The sequence below is a fragment of the Poecilia latipinna genome, unplaced genomic scaffold, assembly GCF_001443285.1.
Source record: "Poecilia latipinna isolate Pla-1442-1.1 unplaced genomic scaffold, P_latipinna-1.0 Scaffold776, whole genome shotgun sequence".
NCBI lineage: Eukaryota > Metazoa > Chordata > Actinopteri > Cyprinodontiformes > Poeciliidae > Poecilia > Poecilia latipinna.
The window spans coordinates 52,619-74,207 of record NW_015113392.1 but is presented as its reverse complement, the minus strand read 5'-3'; the positions used below and the strand labels follow the sequence as shown (position 1 = coordinate 74,207).

The following is a 21,589-nucleotide window of genomic DNA, read 5'->3' as shown; positions in this document are numbered from 1 at the left end:
TAAGAAAACATTTTTCCCATGTTGCGGCAATGGAACTAGTACTTTTCATTAATATTAAGGTATTATTTACTTAAAACAGGCTCCTATATCTAGCTTAAAAGATATTTGTCAGTTACCTTTGTCTTATTTAAGTGTACTTAAATGTTTCGATTGGAAACAAGGCCAAAAGTACTTGGTAGGATTTTGTCTTTTTGTTCTAGAAAGTAATTTGCAATAACAGAAGAATCATCAAACATTAATCCAAGGAATAAGGAGTATGTTTTGGCAAAGAGCTGCAGGAATGGCATAAACCATTTACTGTCCTGGGTCTGTTTTTGCGTCCAGATGTCCTGAAGCGTGGCGGGAATGCTGCTGATGCGGCCGTTGCCATGGCAGCAGCTCTGGCGGTAACGGAGCCGTGCAGCACTGGACTCGGCGGCGACGCCTTCTGCTTGTTCTACGATGGGAAGACTGGAGAAATCCGAGGGATTAATGGCAGGTTGAGACTCTTCTGTCGGGTTCATTCTCACCCCGATGATGTTGAGTAACTATCTAAGCTTCATCCATGTTTCTCCTCAGCGGTCGTTGATCTCGAACTTTGACCCTGGACTTTCTGGAAGGACTCGGCTACTCAGCAGAAGCTCCTCCTTCTGTGTTTGATGCTTTAAATGTGACTGTCCCTGGAGCTCCTGCTCTCTGGTGCGACACAGTCCAGTTGTTTGGAAGCCAAAAGGTTTGTCTGCTTCTCTAGTCACCATGTTTTCTGCAATAATCTGGTAATTAAATCCCCATTTAGCAGAAATTTAAAGGACATCACCTCTCTAAAAACTAGAATTTTGACACAGATCATAAAAACAGAGGAGAAAATCCATCTTGTTTGTGAATTGAAGTAAAAATAAAGTTTGAATTTAGAGTTTTTGCTGATCCTTGGATTTATGAAAACATTCATCAAGTCAAGGAAGTTTATTTCACACAAAAAAGAAGCAAAATTAATTTAAGGTGCGTCTTTATCTAAAATTAAACAGAACTGATTATATTGAAATAATTTGATACTGATACAGTGCAACACGTGGATTTTTTCCAACATATAACTGCTATAAAATAAAAACTGTGTGTGTGTTAGTGACGCTGCAGAGGTTTACCACAGTGTGTTTCTGCGCCGCTCTGCTTCCTGTAAAATGCTTCCTGTTTCCCTAGCTGCCTTGCAGGTTTTGAGCGGAGCAGCGACCCTGGCAGAGGAGGGCTTTCCGGTTGCCGAGGTAACGGCGCACCACTGGAAAAAGTGGGTGGCGGCTTTGGGCGAGTCGGGGAAGGAGCTGGGGGCGGACCTGCTGATCAGCGGTCATCCACCCAAACACGGAGAAGTGTTTAAAAACACTGCAATGGCTCAAACCATAAAGGTAAATCCCTGAAGTTTATCAAAACAAACATTTAGACTGTTTTATGGGGGTTTTTTTTAACATCCATACATCTTTTTGTAGAAAATTTAAAGCTGATATTTGCATTTATTATAAAAAAAGAAAAAAAGCTAAAAAGGAGAGAAACACTGGGAATTTAAATGAAAGGGTGTCCAAAGTGTGGCCCGGGGGCCATTTGTGGCCCAAAAATTCAATTTGTTCAGCCTCAAGTTAAAAATGTCAAAAATTAGGCTAAAAAAAAAAAGAGAGAGATAGAGAAAATTTGGAAATTGTCTGTTTCCTTTTAATAAGACAACTTCTTTAAAAAAAAGTTTAATGCTTATCAGGTAAAACAAAAGCAAAACAAAAAAAATTACAATAATTATTTTTTGGATTTTCAATTTAATTTAATGAAAATATGTCCCGCTTGTAGTTTAAGTTTTCCAGTTTTTAAAAATTTTGGACATCAGTGGTCTACAGCAAGGAGGTCAAACTCATTTTCATTTTGTGCCGCATCATAATTATAAATGTCCTTAAAGGGCCAGTTGTGACAAAATATATTGATTAGACTCAATTAACAAACTTTAAAATAATATTAATAATTATGAGTACTTCTTAAAATTAAATATTATTGAACATCTTTTCACATCATTATTTTACCAGAGACTCTTGTGGAAACAAAATTGATTGTAAACTCTCTTTTAAAAGAGCATATTTTTTTTATTAAATCTATGTTAATTTATGTAATGTCTGGCCAATTTTGTGCATATTATGATAAAAATATTTATTATTTTGTATTCTATCAATTAGACCCCAGAAAGGTTAATATCTGCAGGCCACACAGAATCAATCCACGGGCTGCACATGGCCCACGGGCCGCACTTTGAACAACACTGCTTTAAACAATCTGCAAACCGTTTTATAAAAGCATATTTAGGCAAAATGCTGACTGAAGGTGACTTAATATGTCCTTTTGATTTTATCTTTTATAAGTAAAACTGTGATTTTTCTCACTTTTTCTTTCTAAAACATAACTTTCCCTTCCCGTATTCAGACTTGTAACCTTTATTTTGAGTTTTTATGTAATGCAGTATTTATAAACCTCCCGTAATTTTTTCTGTCATCAACTCTTCAATAGAGGTAAAGCTGAGGTCACATTATCAGGTGCGTTATCACCGCTGATGGAGGAATTGCTCATTTCAATGGCGTCCTAAAAATCCGCATTATGTAACGCCATAAAACTCTGCATACACCCGTAGCACAAACAGAACGTCACATTGCAGAGAAAGAAGAAACAATGGGAATGACCTCACCCCGCAGTGATGGCAGCAGTCACTCCACGATGAAGCCAAATGTGTCATTTCCTTGCTCACTCACACTTGGACACAGCCTTTGATTCACCCCATTGATGAAAATTTACAAAGGCAGACGGAGACATGACTTCACTCTGACGATTTAACAGCGTTTAGTCACCTAAGTTGTTTCGATGGGGGAACAAAATTGCAACACTTGTTACATTTTCAGCTGCTGTGGTTCTTTCACACTGCACTGTCAAACTAACCTGGAAAATCTGTTCCCCTCCTCGCCTGTGGGGGCGATGCAAAAAGAATCGACACGAAAATCTCTGAAGACACTGAGCGCAACTTCCTTCGTAAGAAAATGTAAATAAAAATGGAGTGGCATCAGATTTTATTGGTTGTAGGATTTCTCTTTTGTTCTTGGTGAAAAACAAGGAGCTTCTGCTGCTACAGCTATCTTAGCACATTTGTCATGGTTATATTTACCCAGAATGCAGTGCGCTGGTTCAAAAGCTTCCTGCTTTAGGATCGGTCTCCGGTCAGTTTGGCGTTCACTTCAACCAAACCGAGACCTTGGTTTGTAGGCGACCAGAATTCACTTTCTTGATCCACATCAGAGTTCGATTAAACTAGCAATTAAACTTCATGTTTTTTGGTGTCTGGAAAATGAGCCGTTTCAAAAACCTCTGAAATGTAACATCACAAATCAGCAGACACTGGCTGTAACCTAGCAACCCCAGCAGAGCTCCAGCACATTTGTTCAGCTAGTTTTACCGCTGTATGTGCTGTACAATGGCTGCTAGATAGAAGTGTTTTGTTGTTGACTTACTGTTCAGAAAGCACTCGCTGCATTCTTATTAGTTGTGCAGGAAGCTCTATTTCTGCTTTTCGAAGACGTACAGTTGTATAATTGCCCATCTATGTTCATGTCCAAGAGTAAACTTTGAGTTGGGGGGCTTGGTCATCATCAGCTTATTTGGATTTAAAGTGACAAGACGCCCTAAAACAACAACTCATTCTGAAAGGAGCACAAAATACTCAAACATTTCCTTTTATCTAATATGATTTTGTGTACTGAAATGTAAAGAACATGTTTTGTTTAGAAATAAAATAACGAAGCCTCTACAGGCCAAGTGAATAAACATTTGTTGGTCGTAATGGTGAACCCACTATGACATAAATGTAACTTTTCCCAGGAGCTCGGTGAGCGAGGCAAACCGGGTTTCTACCAGGGCCGAGTGGCTCAAGCTATTGTTGATGTCATCAACCAGAATGGAGGGGTCATGACCCTGGAGGACCTCAGCAGCCACGACAGCGAGGTCGTCAGCCCCATTAGCACAGATTACAAGGTCGGCAACCCGAGTGGCTTATCATGGCCGTGCCTTCGCAGCCCGGTCAGCGGCAAGTGACCGGGTTTGTTTTGTGTTCAGGGCGTGCGTCTGTGGGAGCTTCCTCCCAACAGTCAGGGCCTGGCCGCTCTGCTGCTCCTCAACATCCTGGAGAACTTTCCTCAGCTCAAAGGTACAGGGCAGGAACTGCAGCTGACATCCTCTAAAGCTCAAAGGAGAAATATTTATCCACACCCGAAGGACTTTAGAGTCTCAGACTGTTCTGTGTTCGCCGCAAAACACAAAGTTTTGATCCCAGAACCAAACATGACTTTATTCTCATAATTGAAAGAAACTCCTACTCTAATATTTAGTTGTGGAGTTGGCATGAATTCAAAGTTCAAATGAAAAGAAGCTGTAAATTACAATTGTGAAACAAGATGGCCGCCTTAGCCTTGCATCACTCTGAATTATGGAAACTGAAGATGGGCATTGGTGAAAAAAATCCAGATTTTCCAAAAATAAAATCTTCAAAAAACAAAAATTTGATTAATAGATAAAATTAGAGATGCACTGATCCAATATTAATATCTGTATTGATCCCGATATTGATAAAAAAAACTAGATTGGGTATTGCCGTAACACCTACGACAACGTCACTTTTCAAAATGTTCATAGAATACAAATAAAAATCTGAAATAGTTTGCCCTTTAATTTGACAGGGAAACATTTGTGTTGATGCGTCTCGTTGCGTTTCAGCTGGAGGCCACAACAGCTCAGACCACATCCACGTGTTCGTGGAGGCCGTGCGTTTGGCGCAAACGGATGCCTTCCGTTACCTCGGCGACGCCGCCCATGTGACCGTCCCTACGGAAAGCTTACTGGCGAAAAGCTACAGCCAGCAGCGGGCGCGGCACATCAGCATGGACAGGTGTGTGTGTGTTGGTGCCATGATGTACCAGTTGTCCTTTGTTGACTTTAGATAGGATTGTGGACTTTTACTTCCCTTGACCTTAACGCTCCTCTCTCTTTGTCTCGTCCCTCGCATACGGAGGGTGTGGGCTCGTATAGCTCGTGTATTTACTGACCAGTAATGTGTACTTTGAACTTTAAATCATTATCAGTTGTAATACAAATAGACTAACTATAAAACCGTAAAAATATAATAATCCATTATGCTGAATTCAGGCACACAGAGTGAAGTGAAGATTTGATGGTTACAAGAGTGAAAAATTTAAAATTTTGTTGAAATCCGTTTTGGTTTTGAATTGTTTGTCACAATAAGCAATAAATCAGTTAATCACATGATAAATTAAAGTAAGTTTGGAAATGTGGATCCTGCTAGTTTTGTTTTCATTTAACAGGTTTAGAGCTGCAACTACTGATTACCTTAGTAATCGCTTATTTTGTTAATTGTTCTGACGATTAATCGATTATTCTATAGACTGTTTTGACGATTAATTGATCAATCAGAGAAAAAAATTTCCACACTCTGCAGATTTTTCACTTAACCTCTGACATCTTTTTTGTACAAAATTTTTTAAATCATTTAAAAAATGCAGATAAACAAATAATTTACTGTCTTTTTAAAGAAGTAAATGTAAAATGTTCATGTATGCTTGATCATTTGTACATTAATTGATTAATTTTTGCGCTAACTGATTAATAATTGGATAGCAAAAGGTGTTTAGTAGTAGATTTTTTTTTCTTTTTTGCAGAATCTAAAACTATGCCACTTGTGGAATTCTGGGTATATCATATTAACAGAAGGGTTTTTAAATGATATTAAATACTAATGTACATGTATTTATACAGTTTTGGCTTAATTACTGCTCTGAATATCTTGCTCTTCCGGCAAATAACGAATGATCCAATTAGCCATTAATCAGTTATGATAATACGATTAATCGTTTTAGCTCTGATCAGTTTACTTTCTTTATTGTAAAACAGTTGTTGTGGATCTGCAGGGTGATGGAGCGAGTGGAACCAGGCCTGCTGACAGGAAGTGACACGGTGTACTTCTGTGTGATTGACAGCCAGGGGAACGCTTGTTCGTTTGTCAACAGCACCTACATGGGGTTTGGGACTGGCCTGGTCCCCAAGGACTGCGGCTTCTCGCTGCAGGTCTGCCGTAGAGGAGGAGACTGTTCTTTATTTCAGGGTTCACACTTTAAATCCTTGAAAATGCTTTAATTTCACAAGCAGTTTGACGCTTACTCCTCACTCCCTCTGTCTTCTGAACATATATATTTGTTTTGTGTGGCTCATTAACTTGGTTTTCCTAGAACTACCAGTCAGAAACTCACTATTTTCCCACTTTCTGCTGTTATGGCTGGCCTAATTAATAAAGCTGGAACGTGTAAATTAGTCAGATAATAATACGATTTTTAAATATACTATATGTGTTATAAATGAATGAGAGAACATGATATTCTAATTTCTAACCTGTTTTGCATTTTAACACCACCTCAGGATGAATGGCTAGCTTGTGTTTTATGCCGTACGAAAAACTTAATATAGCTGATATTGTTTCCTTATTTAAACATGATCTAATCAGACTGAACGGCAGCGTTCAAATTCATTTTCTTCTTTCTTGCAGAACCGAGGTGCCAACTTTTCCCTGCAGTGCAGCCACGTTAACTGTGTTGCTGGAGGGAAGCGGCCGTATCACACCATAATACCTGCTCTCCTCACCCACTCAGAAAAACCCCAACTACTTGCTGCCTTGGGGGTCATGGGCGCCTTTATGCAACCTCAAGGACACATCCAGGTAACCAGAATTTGGGCTGCAACTAACGATTATTTTATTTTTATCGATTAATCTGTCAGTTATTCTGACGATTAATCGGATAAATAAATGGGCACTTTTTCTGATTTTACTCTTCAGCCTTTTTTAGAAATACATCTATTGACTATTTTTGGTTTAACCAGTGAATAATTATGTAGCAAAAGGTACTTAATAGTAGATTTACCTGGTGTTAAGGTCCTGCTGAACATGGTCGAGTTTGGGATGAACCCTCAGCAGGCTTTGGATGCACCGAGAGTCTTTGTGGAGTACGATGACAAAAGTATACATCTTAAAACATTTTTCAAAAAGTCAAACAATGAAAACATCGCTACAGTTTTCACCACAGTATGGAATATATCCCTAACAATTTGTTTTTGGCTCTTTTAGTTATTTTGTTCGGGGCTGCAACTGACGATTAATCAATTAATCAAAGAAAAAAATTAGCAAATTCTGCAGATTTCTCATGAAACCACTGACATTTATCTACAATATTGGAAATATAATAAAAATGCCAATAACCAAATTCCTTTTTTTTTTTTTTAAATAATAAAGAATTGTTCCTTTAGTGAACACTTAATCATTTGTAGCAAACTATGCATCTGCAGCTAAAAAAATAATTCTAACATCAAAACTTGTGAAAAATATCAGGGACTTTCTGCTGGAATTAACATCAATACAGTTTAGAACAGATCTGTTGATTATTTTCTGCATTAACCAATTAATAACTGAAGAGCAAAAGGTGCGTAATAGATTCGTTTTACAGAATTTAAACCATATGAAGCTAAAACTGCCACTTGAAGTTCTGGAGATATTTAGAGACATTAAAAAAAAACCTTAAATGCAGTATATTTGTACAGTTTAAGCTTTTCTGCTCTGAGTGTGTTAATCTTTTTTCTTATGCTTTTTTGAGTTTGTATACTTCAGTTAACAAGCAAATACAAAATTATTTGATTATTTGAATAATTGATTCATCACGATTAATCGTTTCAGCCTTAAGTGTTCTGTTACAGTACGCTTTATTTATAGCTTCTGCATCTGTCATAACTGAATTTTCCAGTGGAAAATATAAGTACAATACACATAGTAAAGTTATTTGTACTTATTTCAATCATCCGAATTGACTTACCATATTTAAACTTTACATTTTTTGCTCCATAACAATTTATTTTTATCTTTAAATATAGATATGAGGTTTATTCCTGCATAAGGTGGTTGATTAGCTCTTTTCTGTCGTGTATTGTGGGATGATAAGCATAAAAATTATAATTCTGCATAATTTGAAGGAGAAATAATGTTTCTGTGATTTTGTCTTGCAGCTGGTCAGTGGTTAGTTAATTTGGAGGAAGGGATCGACCAGGAAGTGGCTGAGGAGCTGAAAAGAAGAGGCCACAAAGTCAACTGGCCTGTTACAGGTATTTTATTTTTAATGTACAAAATATATTTAAAATTTTCTGCATTTAAAAAGTCAGAAATGCTTTTGGTCGTAGTTTGGACTGTTCTGCATTGACTTATAGTTCAAATTTTACCACCAGCAGTTAAAGGAAGTTTATGTGCCACAATAAATGTTTTATTGGTATACTTTATAGTAACATCCATAAAAAATTACTGTTGCTGAAATAACATTCTGTGTTAATGTCAATAAACCGTAGTTTCCATAAAACATTTTGGTTCCTTTTACAGGCAGGATGTTGGCATTTGTTCCTCTTCTCTTCACTAAATGAGACACAGAAGTCAAATCACTTTCCTTAAAAATGCAAACAGATTATGTTTGTTAAATAACTAAAACAGAACATAAAAAAGTTTAAATTATCTTAACTGCTACAACTAACAATTATTGCATTCATCGATTTTCCTGTAAATTGTTCTGACAAGTAGTCGATTATTCTTTCAATTAATCGATTAATCGGATAAACAAATGTGTCACATTCTGCAGATTTTTTATTTAACCACTACAAAATATTACCTTTGGCAAAAAATATTTTAGGAAGTCCATTATTTTAGAAATACATAAAAATGTACAGAAACAATTAAGTCAATTCCTTTTTAAAATGAGAACATAACCATTTTATTCCCTAAAATGCAATAAAATAATAGGAGACTTTATTTTTTATTTTTTTTACAGAATTTAGTCGGTGAAGCTAAAACTGTAACTTCAGGGTTTTGTGTTGGACATATTTACTGACCAACAAAGTTTTCTTTACATCTTAATTGAAATATATATTTATGTTTTTTTGTACAGTTTTGGCTTAATTACTGTACAAAAAAAAGAAAAGCAAATGGCCTTTTTCTGAATGTCTACCGCAGTTAACAATTAATCGATTATTAAATTAGTTGACAATTATCTCAATTACTGATTAATCACAATTAATTGTTTTAATCATTGTAGATAATGTACACAAATATCTACAGTTTTGTAATTACAGTTGAAAAACAAGACTGAGATTAGAGTTTTTACTCAGGAAAAGTGTGAATAATGTTTGAGAAACCTGTTTTTAAACCACCGTTGTGTTTCCATATGTAGGCCACCAGAGGGCTCAGTTTGGGCGTGGACAGATAATCTCTGTGGGTGATTGGTGGAGTCACTCCATCCCTCAAAGCGGCTCTCCACCCAGGGTGCTGTGGGCAGGATCAGACCCCAGAGCAGATGGATGTGCTCAGGGATACTAATAACAGAAAGACCAGAATATTCAGAACCATTTCACTGCTAATTAATTATAACAAAATGTGTTTTTCATGATGATTTTGGTTTAATTAACCTTTTGTTATTAGCACTCCTATTTTTATTCTGTTTACTTTAGTTTTAATGATTTTAATGCTGGTTAATATTTGACAAACAGCTGGGTTTGTATCAGATGTCACATGGCACCTGCATGAGGTGCTTTATTTCCTGATATCAGTAATCATGAGTTTGTTCTGCAAATGTTCAAAGTTCACTGACAATTACTGGATGCAATCAGCAGAAGCAGATCTGCAAAGTAACCAAGGAATATTCTCAATATTTCTCTGAAAGGAAACCTGGTGATTGAACCACTGATGCCACAAATTGTTGGACTCAATCAAGAAATGAAATAATAATATCAAAGTGCTTTTTCATGCTCTGAACTCAAGTCCTTGTGATTGTCAGTTTATTTTTTAAGGATTTTTTACAGGCATCCCAGTATAATATGGAAGCCCAATAATGCCACAGTTTAATAAAAAAAAATAAAATTGATTGACACTAATTAAAATGAACTAAATAAGACTTAATTAAAAATATAAATGTGTTAAAATATACAGTTTGTAATTTATATTCAGAAAATACATATTGGTTTTACTTTGCATGTTTTTTTAAATGTTTTTTAACTCGACACATTATGGCTTAATTTTATGAACCTCACTGCTATTGTCACTACTCAGAAGTTAAATGGCTGTGAACCAGTTGGTGTCATGAACTGACCCAACGACCGACACGAAGCAGGCAGATATTTTTAAAAGTAGAATTTGACTAAATAACCAAAGTGAATCAGATTTACTTACTGTAGGTGACAGAGAAAAAAGCACCTGATGTAAACATCTAAATAATATTAATTTATTATGTAATTTCCCTGTTGGCGCTGAATTGTTTCACACAGTCACTACTTGAGCATGAAATCTCCCTCATGTTGGGCTTTGTTAAAGTGGTAATCTCCTTACAGATCCAAACCCAACCTGGTACGATCCGTTTACTCTGCTAACGACCCACCGACATAATCCAGGCGACATAATCTGCCTGAAATGGCTCTTAATCCGGCGTCCCTTATGTTCAGCTTCAGTTGAATGGACGTTAAATGATGAGCCTGTGGAATATAAATATGTACAACTTTTATCGCTGTTGATGTTCAACACATTAAACTTCATCCAACCTGTTGGGAAGAAACACCTTACACCTTAATGTTTCTTTTTGTTTTAATTCACACACATTTGTCTGGCTATCTTTGTGGGGACTTTCCATTGACTTCCATTCATTTCTACAGCCTAAACCTGACCTTTACCCTTTTCCTAACCCTAACCGTCACATACCTAACCCTAACCAAAACTCAATTCATACCTTAGCCCTAAATCTGACCCCTGACCCAAAAACAGGGTTTCCCCTTGTGGGGACCAGGCTCTGGTCCCCACAAGGAGCAAATGGTCCCCACAACGTAGTATATGTCAGGAAAATCGTCCCCACAAGGTATTACAAACAAACGCACACACACACACACGCAGTCATGTTTTCACATCTTCTGGGGACTTTACATTGACTTCCATTCATTTTCTACAACCTAACTTTAACCATCACATACCTAGCCCAAACCCAAAAACAGCATTTCCCCTCATGAGGACCAAGAAATGTCCCAGAGAGCCGTGGTCCCCACAGTGTAGACAGAAATAGGCCCCATGAGGATATGAAAACCTGGTTCTCTTTCACACACACACACATATAATCTAAATATTACAATGAAGTATTAGGGCCATGCTGAGAAAATAAAAAGATAAAATTATGAGAATAAATTCACAATAATATGAGAATAAAGTCAAAATTCAGAAGAAAAAGTTCTGGTACGAGGATAAAGTCGTCGTTTTACGAGAATAGTCTTAATATTATTTTAAATAATATTTACATTATTTCGACTATTTTTTTACGACCATTCTTGTAATATTATGACTTAATTCTCATATTATTACAACTTTATCCTCATGTTATTTTAACTTTATTTTAAATTTTTCCTTCGTATAGCCCAAACACTCCGTCATAAATTCTGTTTTCTGTGAATAATTTCAGTCGTATATTGGAACATTTTACAAACTGCTGCACCGGAAAATAAGTTAATAAAGCCATAATATTAAAAGAATAAAATAATAGAATAAAACTTTATTCTCAAAATATTGTGACTTTATTCTTGTAATAATAGGACTTTATCCTTTAAATATTTTTACTTTATTTTGACTTTATTCTTGTAATCTTAATTTTTTTCTTATATTTACGTCATTAAACATGTCGGCTGTTTCTTCTGAGTTATTTTGTTCCATCCTGATTTTGTCTCTGCTGACTAACGGCCTGAGGGAAACTCCATCATCCCTGCTGGACTTTTTGTTTTTCCGTTCGTTCGGGTCTCGTCAGCGTGAACGCGTTTCCTCCTTTGTCATGTCAGAACCCCCTCCAGCCTTTAACTCCGACTCAACCCGCTTCCTGTCCCTTCAGCTGTTCCCCTCCTCTCCTTCCCAGCGCCTCTCCAGAGCCGCTCCAGCTCCTCCGCCGTCTCCCTCTGCTCGTTGTGAGTTTGGTGTTTTGGTTTTTCGATGTGCTGCTCGGTGGGTTTCGCCCGGTCTTTGGGCCTGGCTCTGCTGCCGCTGGCGCTCTGCAGTGTTCTGGCCAACCTGCTGCTGCTGTTTCCAATGGGAGAAATCACCTACATCCAGCAGGACCGACTCGCCAGCTACATCTGGTACTTTGGTGGACTGGGAGGCGGAGGGCTGCTGGTGAGTAAAAACATTAATTACAAATTAACTTTAGTTAGATTTTTTTTTTTAAAAAGGGCTTTTATGGTCAGGAATTTTTATTCTTTTAAATCATTAGTTAAAACTAATGATGGACTAAAAAACAAGTGTTTAAAAAGGAGCTTATTGAGACCAAAAATGATATTGATGTTAAATAATTGTACTTTTAAGGATGAGAATGTGAGGTTTAAGTGTCATTCAATGTGCGAATAATTTCAGAACTTATCTGTTATGAAAACATGTAAATGTTTGCAGATTTTAGTATGAAAACCATAAAATCTTGCATCTTCTACCTGCTTTTTTTTTCAAACAAATAATGTAAAATTGGATGTCAGTAGGCATGATAATTTTTAAATTTGTAGTTTTTCTTACTTTTACTTTGTCTGTTTGAAAGTAAAAAACAAAAAAAGGCTTTTAATATTTGAATTTCTTTTGTATTTTTATTATGTTATGTAAATCAATCAAGTTTATTTTAATCAATTTGAAATTTAAATAATTTAAAATTGATTTAAATTGGTTTTACTTTTACCTTGTGTCTTGTAGGATGGATGCTGTTTTATGTTCATTTGTGTAAAAAATTGCTCTACAAATAAAGCATTATTATTGTTTTAAATTTATTAATGGGGAAACCTAAAGCAATATAAACCATTAATCTTCTTTCATATTTACTCAAAATATATTTTATAGTCATATTTAAAAAGTAAAGAATGAATGTATCTTTAGAAATTGTTGTTAGATATTTATGGAAACAAAAGCGTTTCCTCCCTTCCTGTCTTATTCATTAGAGATTACACTGCAAAAACACTCAATCTTATCAACTATTTCCTTTAGTTTTCAGTTCAAGTATCTTAGTAGATTTGAAATAAGACAAAACAAACACAGTTAACTTTTTGCCAAGTTGTATAATCTTGTTTTAAATGAATAATTCCTTAATTTAGTTCAACTGGCAGATTATTTCACTTTTACCTGGTATATTTTCATCAATATTAACTCATTTTTTACTTAAAATAAGTTCCTTTTTTGTTGAAAAGTTACTTTTGTCTTATTTTACTAAGATGTTTTCACTAGAAACTGGAGCAAAAATACTTGGTAATATTTGGTGTTTTTGCAGCGTAATGTCAGTTTGCACTATTTTGTGTCTTTAAATGTATTTTTTTAGTAAGTTAAAGTGGATTTTGCCCTGAAAAATTACAGAGTATAAATTGTTCCCCTTTGCCACCATTCAGTCTGAGTGCGTTTGCAGTTGTTCAGTGGGAACAAAGAAGCGTTTTGTACATCTACAGTTAATCTGTCTGCTTTGCACGCCGCTGAGCTGATGGGGTTTTGCTCTAATTGAACAGAAAGGAGCTGTTCTTTTTCACCCAGCAACAGAAAGATTGTGCCTTACAACTAAAATTAAACCTACATACCAGTCCATAAAGTGTAACTTATGACACTCTGTGCTAATTAAGCCAGTTGTAGGTGGATTTAAAGGAAATAACACAAGAAAATTGAAATGATACATGAATGAAGTGTGATAAAGAACTGAAACTGGTCAGAACTGAGGTATAACTGATTAGCGCCCCCTACTGGACGGAGGACCACAAGAGCAATTTGATTTACACAGGAGAAGTTTACAAATACTCCATTTTTATTTATGGTAAAAATCAAAGAAACACAACAATCAATCGATCAAGGATAGAAATCATCCAATTTCCCATTGATCATCTCTGATTGATGATTTTAAAATAAAATACGAATAACTTTTCTCTTTTCTATTCCACACAGGAAACTCAAATCAGTTTTGGTATATAAATATAAACAGAAAGAGGTAAACTACGAAAACACAAAATCTTACCAAGTATTTTTATCTAGTTTCTAGTGAAACTATCAATAGCAAAATTAACTTTAGCCCAGCCCATTACCTAGCAACCCCAGCAAAAGCTCAGTCTGTTACCTAGCAACCCCAGCAAAAACCTAGCAACCAGCACATTTGGTCAGCTGGTTTTACCACGGTATGCGCTGTACGTTTTACTAAGTATGTACACAATCTTACTAAATACTTTTGTTCTAGGTTTTAGTAAAGCTATCTTAGTACACTTGAAATAAGACTAAACTAATTTACAAGCAACTTTTCAGTAAGATGTAAATGCTGGATTTAAGTCAACAATTCCTTTAAACTGATATATATGTTTCAAGTGTTCTAAGATAATTTTACTAAATTATACCAAAAATACTTGGTATCATTTTGTGTTTTTTTGCGTTTTAAGTTGAATAAAGATCAGAAACATATTTTTAGGTATAACTAGAGGTAATAATGTAATTTTCTTTTAGATTCCAAGCTTCTCCATATCAAAAAACCTGCTGGACATTTTTTCGCTTTAAAAAATTTCAATTATAAATTAGGTCACACTTTCTAGAATCTGAAAGCTATGAGATCTCAGTCATTTAATATTTTTCCTGCTTATTTCTAAGCAGATGGAAGGAAATGACATAAAGTTAGTAGGTCAAAGAACAAACTGAATCCCTCTGAGAACATCCATCTGCAGCTCCCCCAACTTCCTCTCCCACGTGTATCCTCCCTCCGTCTTTCCTTTTCTCCTCTTTACAAGCCGTGCACTTCCCTCCCTGTCGTCAGACTCCCTTTTAATCTTTTCTTTTGACATGCAGGATGTGTATTTTAACTAAATTCTGACGGTTGAGCACTTTGCGGGTGTGGAAAACATTTTGGAACATCCTTTCCTTTTGTTAGCATGTGATTAATGTCTCTGGGAGACGGACAGCAACACAGGAAAGAGGATCAGAGTCCCTCTCTTCCTCCCAGACAGGGGGGAAAGAACAAACTGTGTTTCCGTTACAAATGAGTGCAAAACTTTGACCATATTATGCAAAAGTCAAAAAATCGCAATTTTGAGATTTTGGTGTTTCCGTTAAATAAGAAACGTAATTAAAACCAGCTGACTAGATGTCCTGGTTGCTAGGTAACAGGCCAAGCTTCACTGAGGTTGCTAGGTAACAAGCTGGGCTTAAGTTAGTTTTTCCTTAACTCAAGTGTACTAAGATATTTACACTAGAAATTAGACCAAAAATAATTGGTAAGATTTTGTGTTTAATAATTAAATTAAAAAGCTCTGTTCAGACATGCGCTTTACTAGTTATTACTTTTTTAAATTCATTTTTATAATGATGTATAGCTGTTTTAATTAAATGAACCTGTTTTGCATTGAAAACTTAAATCTACAGTTACATGCAGAACCTTCATAATATTCCTTTTTTATTAAATTATCTGGCAACAGAATAATAAGTTAGATAAAGGGGAAAATGTCATTGCTCAGAAACTGTAACAGAAGAATCCGTTCTGTCTTTCCAGATGCTGATTCCAGCTGTGGCCTTCATCACTCTAGGGAAATGCAGATGCTGCTGGAATGAAAGCTTAATGGTAGGAGACGTTTTACGCTGGGACCAGTGCTCAAAATATACAGGAGGGGAACATTCTGCACCAGCAACTGTTTATGGGTTCTGATACACATCTAGAGCATTCAGCTTATCTGACAGGCAAACATTTCAACAGGTTTCTTTTTTTCAATCTCTATATATCAGCTGGACTTTTTTGCAGTTCTATTATTATAATTTTGTTTTCACCCCTTTCAGAGTAATACATTAAAGAAGTCAATAAGATAAAGCTAGATTCCTATCCTATATGGCTGAAGTGCTAATGCTAATTGGCTCTTTAGCTAACATTTCGCTCTGTGTTTGAATGAAACATTTCAACATTTCTATTGCTTTCAGATTTTTTTCAGTCAGTTTATATTTATTGGAGTTTTTTCAGTTTATTAAGTCGTCAATAACCAAGATAAAACTAGACTCATATCGGATAGAGCTGAAGTGCTAATGCAAACTAGCACTTAAGCTAGCACTTCCTTCTGTTTCTGAGTGAAACATTTTGACATTTGTATCCATTTCTGTGTCTTTATTCGTCAGCATATAATGCCGTTTTTGCAATTATATTATTATTTTGTTGTCACCACTTTGAGAGTAAAGCATTCGGTCAGAGGTGTCCACAGTCGGTCCTGGAGGCCCGGCATCCTGCATGTTTCAGTTCTCTCCCTGGTGGCGGTGACAACCTTCTCAGCATGTCAATGTTCTTCTTAGGCCTGTAATGAGCCATCATTTGATTCAGGTGCGTTAAACCAGGAAGAGAACTAAAACATGCAGGATGCCGGCCCTCCAGGACCGACTTTGGGCACCACTGTATTAGGTAGTAATAGCCAAGCTAACACTAGATTTCTATCAGATAGAGCTGAAGTGCTAATGCTGAGTCTCCCATGATTCCTGAACAAGGCTCCCATTGTTAAGAAACACACACCAAAGTGAGCTTGAATACCATTCAAGCACAGCTGCGTCTATATGTGTGTGTGTAGCAGCTGAGCCTGTTTTTTCAAGCTCAGCAGGGATGAAGTGGAACGGTCAACATTTATTCGTTGCAGCTTACACTCCAAACCAAATCCACACTGCAAAACACAAAAGTATTTTTTAGTCTAGTTTCTAGTGAAAATATTTTTGTCTTATTTCAAGTGTACTAACATATTTGCAGCAGAAACTAGGCCAAAATACTTGGTAGAATTTTGTGTTTTTGCAGAGTAAACACTAGTTTGTTGTTTTTAAAACACTGCCTGTGTGCCGCTGTGCCTTCACAGATGTGCGGCTCGGTTCTGGCGGCCATCATCGGCCTCCTGGGCTCTGGTTACTGCTTCGTCATTTCAGGCCTGGCTTTGATTCAGGGCCCCCACTGCTTCACCTCCTATGGGTGGTCATACCCCTTTGCAGACCAGCGCGGCAGGTAAGGACACCCAATAATAACAATTATAAAAACATTTTACATCAAGAAGATTATCGTTGTTGCTGTACTTTCATATCTTAAGACTTTTTAAAAATGCTGCTGTAGTTTTATGTCAGATGAAACGGGATGCACAACTTCTACAAAGTTCTCTTCAGTAGATCATTTCCCAAACAGGTTTGGGCTGTCATCAGCCCCGTCATCTAGATCAGGGCTGATATGATTAACTGATTAGTCAAATAACTGTCAACTTAATTTAGTAATGGATTAATCGTTAACTGAAGTAAACGGACTCTAAATAAGGTCATTTGCTGAAAGAACAACATATTCAAAGCAGTAATTAAACCAGAACAGTGGAAAAAATATTTGAGTTACATTTTTTTCTATAAATATGTTCTACCCAACTAGTACTTTTTCAATAGTAAAGTTTTATTTTCTTAAAACAAGCCCCTATATTTTGCTGAAAAGTTTCTTGTTTTGTCTTATTTTAAAATAAGACAAAACAAACTTTTAAGAAACTTTTCAGCTAAATATAGGAGCTTGTAGAACTAGAACTGGGTTGCTAGGTGACAGGCTGGGCTTGGCTGGGGTTGCTAGGTAACGGCGCAGTGGACTTTTTAAAATCAATTTAAAGGAATTATTGACTTAAAACAAGTGCCTATATCTTATAAGCTACTTTTCTCTTATTTGCAAGTCTAGTATGTGCTTTAGAAACTAGACCAAAAACCACTTAGTAAAATTTCATGTTTTTTCAGTGTCCTGAAAGACAAAACCAGTTCTTGATTGTCACTTTCTCTCTTCTGTGCTTCCCAGGTATCTGTTGCAGCCTGAAAATTGGTCGTGGTGCCTCCAGCCCATCAACATCGTAGAATGGAACGTCACTCTGCTGTGCGTCTTACTGGGCCTCGCGGTACTGGAATTCATTATCTGTCTCCTACAGCTTGGAAACGGTTTAGTGAACGCCATCTGCCGGCCCTGCTGCTACAAGCAGGAGTACAGTCTCAACGCTTAGAGAGGTACATCTGCGTGGACGCTGGGCGTATCACAGAAACAGCAGTACAACACAGCAACACCTGAAATATAGACACAGGTAAGCTGTCTCATGCTGATGGGCCAAATCAGGGACGTCAAACTCATTGTCATTTTAGGCCTTATCAAGATCATGAATGTTCTCAAAGGGCCGACTGTACCAGAATGCATTCATAAAACCCATTAACAAACTGTTAAAATTTTAATAAATTGCTGTGTCGCTATATGTGCTTCTTAAAATTAAATAATAATGAACAATGGCATATTAGGGCCATTGAAGATAAACAAAAAAAGTATCAATTTCCACTCAAAGACTCAGAAATTTTGAGATTAAGCTCAGAAATTTTGAAGAAAGAAACTTTGAAATCCATGAACTTGAAATTTTTAAAAATTTGAGTAAAAAAATCTGAAATTTTGAGAGAAAAATTTTTGTGTCAAAAGTAAAAAAAAATTCCACTTTTGAAACTCAGAAAATTTCAAACTTTTTTTCTAGAAAATTTCTGAGATCTACCTCAAAAGTTCTGAGTTTTTCTCCAGCAAATGTTCAACTTTTCAAAACCAGAACTGTCCAAGTTTTCACACAAAAATTTCTGAAATTAATCTAAAAATTTCTGAATTTTTTTCTTTTCAAACTTAGAAATTCCACATATTTTCTGGGGAATTTCTGAGGTTAATATCAAAATGAAAATTTTTTGCCAGATATTTTCTCCAGTTTTTTGTATCTACAGTGGTTCTCATACGCCGTTGTAGCCACTGCAGGATTTTGCAATTTTGTGATTTTTTTTCTTTTTTGCAATCAACATAATGGATTTTGCGGAGCTAACTTAGAAATACTTGTAAAAACTTTTGTGATAATTGTAAATGATATACGTAAAACAGTAAATGTGACTTTTTGTTACTTGCCGCCATCGGTCATGGACTAAAATAACGCTGAGGCAGCAATGAAATAGAAGTAAACCCACATAAATCCAATGTTTTTGACAGTTTTTATGGAAAATGATAAATAAATTCACAGTCGTGTAACCCTTCTATGTTCGTCTCAGGTCCAGTAGGTTGACTTCATAACAGAAACACTCAGGTTCTCTATATATATTCTAACAAAAGAGCTTCTGCCCTATGCCTTAAATAAAATACAATAAATTACCCTAAACAAACTACAGAGCAAAGATTCCCAAGCAGCAGCTAACAGTTGTAAAATTAAACAAAGCTAAAATGAAATTAATAAAACAAGTTAAAAACAGAAAAAAACATGACAAAATTACACATGAAATACTGTATATGATTAAATTTGTCTAAGACATGTTAAAATATTAATACTTGTGAAGAAAACAGAGCTGATCCCAATACATACCACAGTTACCGACGGCAACAGAAAAAGGGGAGGAGCTGTCAGTTACTGGTTGCTATGGTAACCGCCAACTGCTTATGCAAGAGCAGCATTACAGAACTTAAATACACCAAGAAATGTCACAAGAAACAATTTGTTGGCTAAGCATAATAAATTTGAGTAATACATTTTGACAAACTTTACATCTATGTTAAAATAAAGTCTTAAGTGAGGAAAAAGTGCATTTCCATAACTGTGTAATTGTGATGAACTGTAGGAACTCATTGATGTTCCTACAAAAAACTGCTTTGATTTGACTGATAAAATTATATTTAAATACATAGCTGTTACCTTGGAGGGATTATCTATGTGTCGCTGTGAGTGGCCACATGATTAGCTATGATGGACTGGATTTGGCCCCAGCGACTCGAGTTTGACACATCAGTGATGAATTTCATGATAGTGTGGAGTGACTGTTGTTGTTAAGAGGTTGTCTTTTAAATTACTCACATCAATCTTACAAAATAAAGTCTGGATGTTTTCTTTAAGCTGTGTGTGTGTGTGTGTTCATTTACACACACACTGTGTAAATGAAAGTACCTTCAACCTTCAAGTGTCCTTTTATCAAGTTTTTAGGTATTTTTGTGTGTTTTTTACCTGTTGCTGTAAATTGCTGCCGTGATATCTGTCAGTTGGTAGTTCATTATTGAATGACATTTTATATCTGTTTTTAGTTATGTTTTTTTTTTAATGTGCTGTTTATTTGTGCTGCCTTGAGTAAATAAATAATTTAAATTTTATTTATACAGTTGGTGTGATTTTTGTAAAAATTCACTTCCATTCAAAAACTATTACATAGCGCCTGAGTTTTCCTTGCAAATTTTTGACAAAAAAAAAAAAGAAACTTTTTTTTAAACCAAATGTTTGTTTCTTGAAAATTATCTGTCTCAAAAATCTCCTGAATGTAATTCAGCAAGCACCGCCCCTGCTGTGAGGCCCAACCCGTTACCTAGCAACCCCTGCTGAGCCTAGCCCTGTTACCTAGCAACCCAAGAACATTTGGTCAGCTGGTTTATCTCTAGTGTGTCCTAGATTTTTCTCCAGTTGGAATACAGATTTTTGTTGATACCTTTTAATAAATGATTAAAAATCGTATTTTGTTTTTATTGCCAGGTAATAAACCCACTTTCTTTTCTAGAAATAAAAAGCAAAAAAATATCAGACATCAATGAGAGCATTTCATAATACCAAACAGTATTTTAATGTATGGTTCTTTGTCTTTCCACTAAGTTGTATATCCTTCCATTTATTTACCATGACTATTTTTATTGACATTTTATCTGGGTTTTAAAAATAGTAACAGTATTTCAATAATTTCTGAAGAAATTACATGTAAAACAAAAGGAACATTGGAAGTGCGTCAGAAAAGGAAAGCACGTATGTTTGGTGTGTGGAAATCCATTCCCTCATGTTTTCGTTCTGGACTTTCCACAGTTATCTATTATTGATTGGTGTGGCACCAAATTGAGTAAATGTTACCTTTAAACCTTGACAGGCAAGATGGGACTTACCGTAATATAGAGACTTACCTTATTAGGAAATAACTAAATCATTAATCATTTCAAACTTTTTAATAAAGATAAATTCATTTTGGGACTATATGATTATGTTTTTTGTTACTGAATAATTATCATGAAATAATTATTATGAAAGGAAATAGGTGGTTAACCTATTTATCTTGACTTTTGACGTTGACTGGATCAAAAGTCAAAGTATTTTCCTTACTGGTTAAACTTTTGAACTTTGGTGTCTATGATGCTTCACCGTTAGTACAAACAAAAATATGTAAAAACAGAAGAAAAGCAGTTTATTCTGTTTAGTTTCCATTCTTTAACATCTCTGACTTTTCACACAGTACTTCCTCATAAGACGTCTACAATAAAGTTGAAACTAATCTAAACTGGTCCAGGAAACGTCAAATTCTGCTGCTAGATTTTAGAAACTGATCAAACTTTTTGAATCACGTTTGATGAAGCGGTTTTCTGGTTAAAGTTCGGATGTTTCCTGACGTTATGCAAGTGCGACCCGCTGATCAAATGGTTGTCTTGCATTGTCCGATGGTCAGTGA

The 21,589-nt window shown here is 35.8% G+C and overlaps 2 protein-coding genes and 2 long non-coding RNA genes across 4 annotated transcripts in view; 2 read left to right on the top strand and 2 right to left on the bottom strand.

Annotated features, from left to right (window-relative positions):
- The window catches only part of LOC106955909 (putative gamma-glutamyltransferase YwrD), a 33,063-nt gene extending 23,171 nt beyond the window's left edge, over positions 1-9,892 (top strand). The window contains 11 exon segments of the mRNA XM_015046354.1: positions 325-478; positions 559-716; positions 1,177-1,379; positions 3,871-4,023; positions 4,105-4,195; positions 4,762-4,933; positions 5,970-6,126; positions 6,602-6,772; positions 6,986-7,070; positions 8,107-8,202; positions 9,312-9,892. Coding sequence (XP_014901840.1) covers positions 325-478; positions 559-716; positions 1,177-1,379; positions 3,871-4,023; positions 4,105-4,195; positions 4,762-4,933; positions 5,970-6,126; positions 6,602-6,772; positions 6,986-7,070; positions 8,107-8,202; positions 9,312-9,457 — 1,586 coding nt within the window. The 3' untranslated portion in view covers positions 9,458-9,892.
- On the bottom strand, positions 9,149-10,719 carry LOC106955910 (uncharacterized). Its single transcript, XR_001426677.1, has 2 exons — positions 10,512-10,719; positions 9,149-9,453 (listed from the first exon to the last, which is right to left on the bottom strand). It is a non-coding gene; the product is annotated as an uncharacterized LOC106955910 (long non-coding RNA).
- Positions 10,720-11,734: 1,015 nt separating this feature from the next.
- tm4sf18 (transmembrane 4 L six family member 18) lies at positions 11,735-18,385 on the top strand. The gene is made up of 4 exons (XM_015046345.1): positions 11,735-12,271; positions 15,639-15,707; positions 16,966-17,108; positions 17,919-18,385. The coding sequence occupies exons 1-4, from the start codon at positions 12,092-12,094 to the stop codon at positions 18,115-18,117; spliced, it is 591 nt and encodes a 196-aa protein (XP_014901831.1). The 5' UTR covers positions 11,735-12,091; the 3' UTR covers positions 18,118-18,385.
- Positions 18,386-18,568: 183 nt separating this feature from the next.
- On the bottom strand, positions 18,569-21,485 carry LOC106955908 (uncharacterized). Its single transcript, XR_001426676.1, has 4 exons — positions 21,474-21,485; positions 20,795-20,801; positions 20,648-20,650; positions 18,569-18,919 (listed from the first exon to the last, which is right to left on the bottom strand). It is a non-coding gene; the product is annotated as an uncharacterized LOC106955908 (long non-coding RNA).
- Between the last annotated feature and the right edge of the window lie 104 nt (positions 21,486-21,589).